This window comes from Manacus vitellinus, unplaced genomic scaffold (assembly GCF_001715985.3).
Source record: "Manacus vitellinus isolate BGI_N305 unplaced genomic scaffold, ASM171598v3 scaffold_49_pilon, whole genome shotgun sequence".
Lineage (NCBI taxonomy): Eukaryota > Metazoa > Chordata > Aves > Passeriformes > Pipridae > Manacus > Manacus vitellinus.
In genome coordinates this window covers 4930961-4943097 of record NW_021940603.1, presented here as the reverse complement: position 1 = coordinate 4943097, position 12137 = coordinate 4930961, and the positions used below count along the sequence as shown (strand labels likewise).

Here is a 12137-nt window from a genome sequence, read left to right as displayed (position 1 = left end):
TTGCAGCTCTTTCCAGTGCAGGCTTCTCTGCTTCTCTAGTGCTGGCTGAGCTGATAGATCCCATTCTCCTGCCCTGAGCAGGGGGTTTCTGCTATGGGGTGGACCCTGATTGTCCCAAGCTTGAGGCATCAAGTGTAGGTCACTGGGCAGGGAGGTAGGAGCAGTGAGGCAACAGGGCTGGGCTCCTCCAGCAGTCACTGGAGAAAACAAGAGGCACTTGAGAGGTGACAAAGCTGCAGGGAAGGACTCTGAGCAGGCACAGCAGAGCTGAGCCTCAGGTGACCCCAGCCCTGGTGCAGGAGGGCTGAGCTGCCATAGGTGCAGGGCTGTGATTCCCATTGCAGAGCAGTGATTCCCATTGCAGAGCACCAGTTCCCATTGCAGTTTAACTCTGCTCTAAGCAGTTGTGCTGGGCCAGGGGGGCTGCTGTGCAGGTTGCTGGGCATGCATGGAACAAGAGCCTGCCAGGTGCCCTCAGCCAAGCTGCCACCTGTCTTGCCACCTCCTCCTGTGGGCACCTGCACAGGCTCTCTGGGTGCCAAGGAAGCCTCAGGCATACGGGTATGGAAACCCCACTAGTGGCACAAGGAGCTGGTGCTGAAACAATGACACTGGCAAGGTGGTTGGTGCATCCACGCTGCAGAGGTGGGCACACACCCATGTCTCAGGGGGGGCAGCCAAGCCTAGCCTAAGGCTCCTCTTCCTGGTTAATTTTTTTTACAAGCAGGCAGCCTGAAATCCTGAACATGGAAGGATTTTGATTTTTTTGTTTTTCCTTATCAAAACCTGTTCTTGAAACGTCCCTTCAGGGAGACGTGTCGGTCAGGCTGGTGTTAAACCTACTTAATCTCATTGCAGCGTGGAGTAAAGCCCAGTGATCTACAGCCAGCAGACCATTGCCTTGACATCCCTGTTTTTAAAGGACTGTGGTTACAAACTGCAAAGCCCTTACTTTTCCTCAGAATGCTGTATTTATCCCTCCCCTTATGGCTTTGGTAATGAAATTTGAGCCATTTTTTATGCACTAAATTTAGGGAGGCAAAAATATTTGCATACAAATATGATTGATCTCTCAAGCGTGCAACATGAGCAGAAAATAACAAGTCTGATGTCGGACACAAGCAGAGTTCGAGTATTTTAAAATTAAAATAATTTAAAAGAATCTATATCTATGATGGCAGATGAGCTTTTTCTGAAGAAAAAAACCTCTTTCTCATTATATACAGACTAAATGCAGATATTCAAGTCAGATATGGACTGAATTTTAAATTTGACAATGGCACTTATTCTGGAGGAAATGCCATGTCTGTAATGAATTGTAAATTATTTTTAGTTGCTACTGGAAACAGAGGAAGGGGGGAAAATAATCAATATTGACACAACCCTGCTTTATTTTTAAGCAGTGCTGATCTTTGACATGAATTAGAGGAGGAGTGAGCTAGAGCTGAAGTGAAGGGCACAAACTGCAAAACTATTTTGGTGTTTAGAAAAGGGCTACAGCAGCCAGACAAATGTGCTGCTTGCACATTGCTCATTGCTGCTGGGATAGTCATACAGCAAGATCATTGTTCCATCCTCTCCTGTGAGCTGGGCAGGTCTGGTGGGAGGCTGCAGTCCGTGATCAGTGGTGGTTCTGGCCATGGTTCATCACACCTCTGGTGCTGGTGCTGTCCCAGGGCCTGGGCACAAGGACAGTGACACCAGTGACCATGCCAGACCTTGCTTTCTCCTGAAGATAAGTTACCTGACTTTTCTTTCCCAAATTACTTTGGTGATGATGATGTCTCAGCTGAGTGTGACACAAGAGAGTGGGCTGGAGTCCTATGGCCTCTGTTTGATGCAGTGAAGTACCCCCCCCATGCCCTCTTTCTTACATGAAATGGAATAAAAGCCCTTTGAAGCAAGGTGATTGATTAACTTTTATCTTCTCATGATGCATGACTAGATAAGGTAGAGCATGTGACAAGGCAAGCTGTTCAGAGAAATCATTGTGTATATAGCTGGTCTGTTCCCAGGATCCACAAAAGGATGCAGCACAGTCAAAATGCACTCAGAAAAACAAGATCACCGAGCTCCTTTGCTTAAGCAGTTGATACTAAGCTAGTTCTAATGCAATGTCCTAAAATTCAGAGATGCTGTGATGTGATCACACTCTTGTATAAAATGCCATGGAACTTCTGATGACAGAACAGATCAAATTTTCTGTTGCATGACTCATTCTGAGGAAAAGAATGCCATACATTCAATGTGAACAAAAAAAGTACATTCAGTAGAACCCTCCTTATAGGGTTGTGCAGATGCAACCAGTCATAAGTGCAAAGTCCAGGCAACATTTTTTGATATGGAGTAAAATTGACAGCTGAATTGTAGACAGCCTTTGGTAAATTTTATCCACTGAACCCAGAATAGCCACAGTAGAGACCTAAGTCAAGTGTCTGCCTGACTTTACATGCTGTAAATCTCAGGTGAGTGGTTAAGGAGGATGGAATCTCTCTGATGTGCCAATTAATCTAATTGGGTTGTCTAAAACATGCACTAATCTAAAGAGCAGGGATAGATGGATGGGGTTCAGCAGGATGATTTCATGGCAAAGGATTTGCTAGATGCATTAGGCATTTGGTGGCAGAATGCACAAGAGTCTGATGGAAATACCTGCAGAGGCACAAGAAAAGTCCTGAAAATCTGAATCAAGTAATTTTCTTCTAGAGTTTTTTGTTATTGTTTTTTTGTTTGTTTTGATCACACTGAGTATCTTCTGTGCGGACTGAGGTGTATTAGCAACAGCAATGTCTGCAGTGTTATGTTTTGTGGGCATTCAGAGCCTTGCTGAAGGGGATGTGGTGTTCAGCAATACAGTTCCCAGCTGCCCAGGGGGCACTTGGGCCTTTCCTTCTGCTTACTGCAGCAGATGCCTTTATTTTTCCCTTCTTCACAGTTGCTATCACGGCCCCTAATGGAACATTTTTTTGGGGTCTTTTCTTCCTGGGTCTGGTGATGAAAGTGAGCATGTTGGATGGTATCTGGGGCCTGAAACAAGCTGCTGCTGAAGAGTTTCAGCACAAAAACTGATACTATATTTTACTCATAAAACTGTGTGATGTGAAAAAGATCTCTATTTCCAGATCTCCATGTCAGCTAGAGCAGATGCAGCCAGGATAGTCTTTTTGTCTCTGCTCATGGCTACAATCATTTCTACCTTTCTGTTCTTAGGACAATTTAATTGGGTAACATTTATTGGTTTGAAAGATATATTCATCCTAGGGTTTTTTTCCATTTTGTGCTGTAAAAGGTCAAAATTGTCACGCAAGATTTATTTTTGGATAAAAGGAATCCTTACTTAAAAGCCAAAGTAAAACAACCTTCCTGGAATAGAAAGGAAGCAGAAGGAAGAAGCAAAAGCCCAGAGCATCAGCTGAAGCAACGTGTAACATCTTGTGCTTTGTGATTTATGGCATAGTAGTATTTACTCACCCTAGTGATCCAGGCGTGCAAGCACTACCCTTTGCACTTGGAGTGCTGAAAATGGAGTTAAAACTGTGAGGGCATCGCCAGTGGTGCCTGGCAGTGGTGCCAGAGGTGAGTAGTTCCTTTCTGGCTCCATCCCCATCTGGGTGAGTGCCAGCCTGGTCCCAGACCCATGCCACAGCCACTGACAGAGGCAGAGCCTTGAAGAAGTGGGGAGCTTTCCCCCTCCCACACCACAGGCCAGGGCAGGGGGCTACTGGGGCGGGGGAACCTTCTACCTTATCTTTCCCTGACATGCTTCAGTTTTTCCATCTATTTTAGGCACACAATGGAGGAGTGTCATTCCCCCTGCACAGCTCCCTCCCCCAAGGGCACCTCCTGTAGTTGGTCCGGAGCTTCTGAGCCTCCCACGTCTGATGATGAGGCCACAGATGCCGTGGACTGTCCCTGCCCTGTGGCAAAGCCAGAGCTGTGCTACAATGGCTCAGTTAGTGAACTAAAGAAAATAAATAAAAAAACCCTTGCTGGCCATAGTTATTGAAAGGCCGGTTCCTGCCGAGGCATGAGCACAGCCAGGCACACACACACACGTGCACTCACACTCACACTGACCCTTGTGCACAGGGTTTTCCTCGCACTTGGGCTCACACCCACCTTCAGCCCCTGCCTGTCCCCAGCTCCGTTCCTGCCCCACAGCCCTAGGCGTGTGTCCCTGCTGCTGGCTTGGCTGGCACCCACCCCCCGAGGTGTGAGTCGGCTTCACCCACCCCCCGAGGTGAGGACCATCTTCATCCACCCCCGATGTGCAGGTCGGGTTTCTCGAGTCCCCCCTCCCAACCCGTGGGAGCCGAGAAGCAGAAGGCAATGGCTGTATCACGTCTGCCTTTTTGTTTGTTTGGTTTTTTTTATTATTATTTTTAATCCCTTTTCCCCCTTTTACTCTTCATTTTTTAATTACCTCGACCATCCCATTTTCCCTTCTCTTGCCTTTTTTTTTATTTATTATTATCGCGAATTTATAAATTTTTCACACCTCTTTCGTTTTTTACTCTTCTCCCTCTTTTCCATACCCCCCCGTTTGCCGCTTCCCGGTTTCCCCCTCCCTGCTGGCTTGCCCGCGCCGGCGTGGATGCGTGAGAGGGTTCCCTGCGCGGCCGGCGGGGTCAGGGCGGTGGGCGCGGCCGTGACGTGTGGGGCAGAGGGCGGTTATAAGCGGGCAGCTGTCCCGGTCTGCATAGGCACGGACACTGGGAGACGGCGAGAGCGCGGGCTGGTGGAAGAGGCAAGGGAGAGGCAGGTAAGGGAATGCCGCCGCCGGCGGGCATGTGAGGTGGAGCCCCGGGGTTATACACGCCGTCCCCTCGGACCGCACCCAACGAATATCTACGAGCTTTGGGACAAAACGGCGGGGAACCCACACAGAGCGAGCGGTGAAGCCACGCAGCGAGGCTGTGGGGCTGGGGCTTGCGATGAAAACTATCCCTGTAAAACGTGACCCCATCGTTGTGCACATTATATATGTTATATACGCGTTCTCAGCATCGCTCGTGGCTGAAGACGGGAGGCAGAGCGCTCCCGTCAGCGACGGCGTTCAGTCGTGCCGGGTCACCGACATGGCACTTCAGGCACTCCGAGTACGGGCGGAGAGCTTCCCTGGGATGCAAACAGCGCCCCGACTCGCTTCCCAGATGTGTCCGTATGCAAACAGTCGTTATATTCGCTCAGAACTGCCGGGGATTTGGGGTTGTGCCCTCCTGCTCACCTCGTTGTTGTTTTGTTCATGTTTTCAGAACCCTGCACAGGGTTAGAGACGCTTTTAAACAAGGCAAATTTACTGCAGTCGTGTTATTTATGGCAAAAAAAGAAAACCGGGCAGGAGAGTGCATGATATATTTATTTACCTTATGAAAAACTGCTGTTAGATTTTGCCTCAGACTGTCAGGGCAGGGACAGGAAAACCTATGAGTTTTCATAGCAAATTTTCACTGGAAACATTACCATCACATCAGAGACAACTGCTGAGAGAGATTGAGAGAAAAAATTACTGCTACCATGGAAACATCCCAGAAAGGAGATTGTTTTTTGTGTTTGTTTTTTAGGGAACTTTTGTCAGTCTGCATTGCCTTTGTACGTTTTAAATTGTGAACATGATTACCTCATTTTGTAAAGAGGAACTTCTTCATCTTCATTTGTTGGCTAAAAGATGATTTTCCTGTTTGTTAGGTGCTAATAGAGGAGAAAATATGCTCTCTATCTAGACTAGCTTCACAATTATCCATCTGGAGACAAAAGAACCGTTTTAGTATATTGACCTTTGAGAGGCACAGCAGGGAATGTTTACTATAGATCCTAAAGATAGTCTAAAATGTTCTCTTTTTTTTTTTTAAAAAAAAAAAAAAAAAAAAAACAAGAATTAAAGTCTGAAGGGCTGGGGAGGAGTCCTCTTACCTTAGAGTAATATTTAATGACAAGATTTATGACCGAAACTCAAAGCTTTTAAAATAAATCATTCCCAAATCCATTTGACAAGGCTTTCAAGTATTATCTACCAATAAATTAGAAGTGGAAATTGACCTAGAGGCAAATGCACACAAAATATGAAGACAGGAGCCAATGGCCTGTTATTCCTGCAAAGGAAATATCCAGTTGAGCAATGTCCTTGTGGAACACTAAACTAAACTTTGCCTGGCTGCACACATTTTGATTATAATGGGGTGCCAACAGCTCTTACAAAGGCTGTAACAATCCAAATCGTGTGCAGCGAAGGAGGGTGAGTTCCTGGTCTTTGGGAGTGGGAGGTGCTTGGTAAATGATTATGGAATGAATCTCCCTTCCCCCACCCTTCGGAAAGGACAGTTTCTCATGCACTAATCAGTCTAACTCTGTTAATAACCAGTCTCTTTGCTGGAAAAGAAAGCCTTAATTTAATTTAGTTGCTACAGAAAGTAGCAAATTGCCTTTTTTTTTTTCTTTTTTTTTTCATGGAGACACACATTTATGCACAGGGCTAGTGCCTTTTCTGTGACAGAAAATGAAATGATGTGTGAGCTTTGTTTCAGGGCAAATTCAGATATGAAGGGTGGGACCCTCTTAGCTGTTGAACTAATCCTACATGAAATCAATGCTCAAACATATCCAGGCTTGAAGCCAGAAATGTTTGGGGAAATTGTTTGCTATCATGACTGTTAGTTTTCCCAAGTGCACCGAAGGGGAAAACAGCAGCTCTCTGAACTGATAGTGCTTTAATTATTTAGTTAAGTCACATTATGTTAAGAACAAAAACTGAGTGGAAAAATCTACAAGTGAGCTGAAATGAGCATATTCATGCTCACTCTCTACTTACAGCAGTGGGTAAATAGTGGTATACATAGCTCATTCAGTTTGTCATGAACCACCAATGTCTCAACAGGATACTTTTACCAAGCCAAAAACCAAAGGAACCAAAATAGGTCAATTAATCAAAGCAGTTTCTATCTTTATAATTCCTTTCTTGTTATTGCACTTTATTTGTTAGTGTAAGTGGATCAGAAAAAAGTCTGATCTGTCTCATGGCCCAAGTGTATCAGTGCCTGAGCATCTCCTAGGAAATATGACTGATGCCAGTTTTATTCTGTGCCGTGTGGAGGGTGCTCAGCTCCCTGCAAGGCTGGGCTTGTACAGCTGTATCCTCATACACAGTGGTGCTATAATCATCTTAATTCAGTTGGAGGCATATTTATCCCAATTCTGCTCCAGAGTTTATTGTTGACTGGTGTAAGCTGGGCAGACATGGGCTTCTGCTGATCTATTCTAACTGAATTTGCCAATGGTCGTGTTTCTGCCTGTCCTGGGACCTGATTCAATTTCTGCTGAAGTGAATGAATGAGCAAATGAATGAAATCACCACTCAGAACCTACCTACTCGAGCTCATTTCCAAGATGGGTTTTAAGGGATTCAGTAAAATTATATTGTACCTTTAGGATAAATTGTAGTTTGTCACTCATATAGGGGATCATTGCCCATAGGAAAGTGACTCATAGAGTCATTAATTAAAATTCACCTGTAATACAAATAATGGGGTTTTTAAATGAAATAGCAAAAAAGGAAGAAATAGCACTATCAGTAATGACAGAAATAAACTTGCAAGTAATTTTATATGCCATGTTCTGCACTTCATCACATTAATTTTATTACAGTCTAGCACCATTCAGAAATATTATCCTGGCATGAAATTAGATGCCTTATGGAGCAATCTCACAAAATAATTCTGTCTGCAGTTTTAATATTAATATTTTGAGCAGCATTTAAATATATGGATGCACTGATTTTACCATTTAGGAGCTTCATTTTCATAACCAAAATGGCATCTATATTCCTTTCATGAGCTATATAGCATTGGTATTTTTACTTTTTTGCTGCCATTGGAAAATTAATGTTCATAAAGTGTGTAGAGCTTAAAGATAAGAAATTTCTAGCATAGCTCAGTTTCCTAAGTCTGTCTCCGTGTGTTAACTGCTTCTTTTTTTCTTTTTCTTCTTTATTTAAAGGAAATATTTTAAATATGGCAGAAACTAAAACCTTCCAGCCTGGAGCAGTCTGCACTCTCACCTTTTTCTTTGTCCTCATCTGTTGGGTTGATGCAGCTTCCTTCCAGCAGCATCAGCTGCTTCAGAAAGATCCAGACTATGTAATGAAAAACTTACAAAGACTCCCAAATCCTGATATGATCAAAGCACTGGAATACATAGAAGATCTTCGCAAGCAAGCTAACAAGGGAGAAAGCAGCCCTGATTATAGCTCTTATCAAAGTGTCCCATATCTCCTGCAACAGAAAGAAAGCAAGGATCAGACTCACCTACCAGATAATGTAAGGGATTCTTTGACTGAAGATGAGTCCCAGTGGGTTAAGGTAATGTTGGAAGCCTTGCGGCAAGCTGAGAAAGAGTCAAAAGCTGGCCCAAAGGAGAATAAACCTTACGGTCTGAGTTCAGATAACAGCTTTCCAGCTGGAGTAAGTGATGATTACGAGGCTTACAAGTGGCCTGAGAGGTGGCAGAAGTATCTCAAAATGCCACTTGGGCACTACGAAGACAGTTCAAGAGACAGTCCTTTCAAGCGCACCAATGAAATCGTGGAAGAGCAGTACACCCCCCAAAGCCTTGCCACGCTGGAGTCTGTGTTTCAGGAGCTGGGGAAGATGGCAGGACCGAGTAACCACAAGAAAGAAAGGCTGGATGAGGACCAGAAATTGTATACAGACGATGAAGATGATGTGTATAAAGTGAATAACATTGCCTACGAAGATGTGGTTGGAGGAGAAGATTGGAATCCCATAGAGGAAAAAGTGGAAAGCCAAACCCAGGAAGAGATAAAAGACAGCAAAGAGGAAATTGATAAACATGAAGAGGAGATTGACGATGAAATGAAAAGATCAGGGAAGCTCAACTTCCTTGAGGATGAAATAAGAAGAGACAATAAAGATCAAATGTCAGAGGATGTTTCAAAGCTAATGAATTATTACCTGAAGAGGCTGATGGGTAGTGCTGGGAATAGGAAATTAAGGACTGGAGAACTTGAGGAAAAAAGAGCACCAATGTTTTTGGATAAACAACTTGATCCTCAGTCTATAGCTCAGCTGATAGAAATCTCAAGGAATTTACAAATTCCTCCTGAGGATTTAATAGACATATTGAAAGCTGGAGAAAAAAAGCAGCTTCAGAGTGAAAGGTTGGAAGCTGAGCAGGAAGTAGAATTCCCAGAAGACCTCGATGAGATAGCTGAAACCAATCTAGGACAGAGTGATATATTTAAAAATAATGTAAACTCTAAAAACGGGTACATGAAGCAGCCTCTTATTCCAGAAAATCTACCTGAAGACCTCAATATTGAAGATATTGTCAGTCTTCTGGGAAATGACAATTTAGCTAATCAGAATCCCTCCTATTTACTAAATCGTCTTAATCAAGACAATGATTTGCCAAGACTGTCTTACATTCCCAGAAGATTGAAAGGACACCTGTTTCCTAAAGCTGCCTGGATGAACGATTTGGAAAGGCGACAAATGGAGTATGAGAAACTGAATGAGAAGGACGAAGAACTGGCCGATTACTTGGCCAAGGTGTTGGCAAAGTATCCCGAAGTAATCAACACGAACCAGATGAAACGAGTCCCAGCTTCTGAAAGCAACCTGCAGGAAGATGATCACCTGGAGCAGGCCATCAGAGAGCACCTAAATCAGCTGGAACCCCAGGAGGCTGCGAAGTTGGCTTCGCTCAGCAAAAGGCTCTCCATGGCGGGGGAAGCCGATGACACGCAGAACAGGCAGTATCTGGATGAGGATATGCTAGCAAAGGTGCTAGAGTATCTAAAACAGGAGAAATCAGAGCTTGAAAGAGATCACATTACTAAGAGAGCTATGGAAAACATGTAATTGTTCCCCAAATACTATTTCTCTTCAATGTGTTGACTTCTATCCCAATTCAGTTGTGATTTATTCCTGCTCTCCCACTAAACAACTATGGTAGACTATTTACCATTGAACAGTCTGCATATCTTTCTCAGAGCTGTTATATTGTTTATTGATATACTTATATGTTATAAATTATGGGGCAAACAACAAATTGCTTCAAGTGTTTTAAGAAAAAATTTAATGATATCAAGTAAAACTATAATATGTAAACAAATTACCTTTGCATTGTTAATAAAACATGATAAATGAAGAGTGACAATTATAATTTGAAATTTTTAAGATTAATTGGATTATTTTGTTACTGTCTGTAGTGTTTTTTGTGGAGTATCAAATAAAAAAATAAAGCATTATATATATATATAGTTTTATTTACAAGGCTTTTTCTATTCAGTGTTTTATTGTTGATGAATAAATTATTTCTGGACAATCGACTGTGTTTCTTTGTGACAGTTGATAAAGTCATACTAATTGGAAACATATTTTTACTTCTACAGATGACTCTTCTGAAATATACTACTTTTCCCATAGAATATAGTTGGTAGCATAAACTTCTGGTTTTCTGGGCTGTAAGAATAGCAATTGGCATTATCCTTAAGGGCAGTGATGGCAACCATAAAGAAAGAGCCAGGCTCCAAGGAAAGGCAGGCAGGGAACCCATCTGTAAGGAACACCAGGGGTTTGTCTGATAAAAATATTTTCATGAAACGACCTTTGTTATTCAGTACACTACTTTGGACACTTGAAATGTCTTTTGATCTCCTGTTATGACCTGCAGTAGATGGTCTGGAAAGGTTCTGGCTCTTTTACAGAAGGAAATGTGCTTGTGTAACTCTGTGACTCAGATGTGATTTTCACTAGGACAGCTCATTTCCAGGATTATAGTTTAAAAGTGGTTTTCCCTGTGGTATTCTTCAGCAGCTCATCTCTGCTAAGTGGGGTGGGGATGATTTTTGGCGAGGCAATGTCTAATTAAGCAAAGTACAAAGGCTGCAGAAATACATCTTCAGTGCCACCATTACTGTGAGCAATTGCAGCCGACAGGAGCTCAGTCAGAGCTCTTGCTCTGGGCCACACCAAAATCCTCCAGTTTCCTGTTACTTGGACGAGTCAAAACATTAAACATGAAACTGAAAAAATACCTGAGTTAATTTCATGTCTGTTTTCTAAAGAAAGACAAACCTGCTGAGATTCACTTGCTTGTGACACTGGGAATTTGGAATCACTGTATTTTATTCAAAACAAAACTGTGTTTTTAACAAATTGATTCCTAATATTTTTAGTCTCCTTATTCCTAACACTGCTCCTACAATACTCATAGTGTAGAAAAATGTCTTTCAGTCAAATCAGTAACATTTAATACTTAAATATGTAATATGTAAAACTGGGGATGAGTAATAAAAACAGTAGTACTGGGGGATGAGTAATAAAAACAGGAGTACTGAGACGTAAATAAATGTTTGCTGTTTTCAGTGAAGAAGTTTCACAATTTCACATTTGCCTTCCAAGGTCATATTTAAACAGGAGACTTTACTTACTCCCCACATCCACACCCTCAGACAGCATACCACAGCTGAACTGCATAGCCACTTGACAGACACTCTGTTTTCCCAGGGCTGTAGCTAAATGCTGGAAGGGGTTCTGCCTGCAGCATCACGGAGTTGGCCGTGCATGTGCCTGGTTCTCCTGGGCGTAGTGAGGGCATCTTCCCACTGCCTCACCTCACACACCAAATGTGGAGTGGTTTGTCAATCTCTGCAGAACATTTCTCCCTGGAGAAGAGTTTTATTGGAAAGGCTGACTGCAAAGGCTCCATTTGTGTCCAGGGAGCAGTCTGCCATTCCGTGGCTCAGCTTGGTGAGAGACCAAGGGCTCTGTGATGACCATACAGAAGGACTTGTGCTCCTGCAGCCTCCAGGCCTGGGGATCTGGTCCCCTGGACGTGGTTGCAACCTGTGTGCTGCAGTGTGGGGCTGGCACTGCAGAGCAGCCCGAGGCAGGGCAGGATCCCAGGAGTCACAGCTTCACTGGAGGCGTACGGTGGTGGCAAACACGCTGCTTAACACACTTAGTAAACACCATCATGATACCAGACTAAAAAATTAAAAATATATTTAGCAGGACTTGGGCAAAGCTCACTGAAGACAATCTTCTCCCTGACTCTTGCACACACCGTAAAATGTCACATTTCTTCTGCCTCAGGCAGCTCAAAGCATGAGCAGGGTG

General features: G+C 43.5%; 1 protein-coding gene across 1 annotated transcript; it reads left to right on the top strand.

The window, feature by feature from the left end:
- The first annotated feature begins 7996 nt into the window (after positions 1-7996).
- SCG2 (secretogranin II) lies at positions 7997-10342 on the top strand. Its single transcript, XM_018080031.2, has one exon. The coding sequence runs from the start codon at positions 8007-8009 to the stop codon at positions 9873-9875; it is 1869 nt and encodes a 622-aa protein (XP_017935520.1). The 5' UTR covers positions 7997-8006; the 3' UTR covers positions 9876-10342.
- Positions 10343-12137: the final 1795 nt, after the last annotated feature.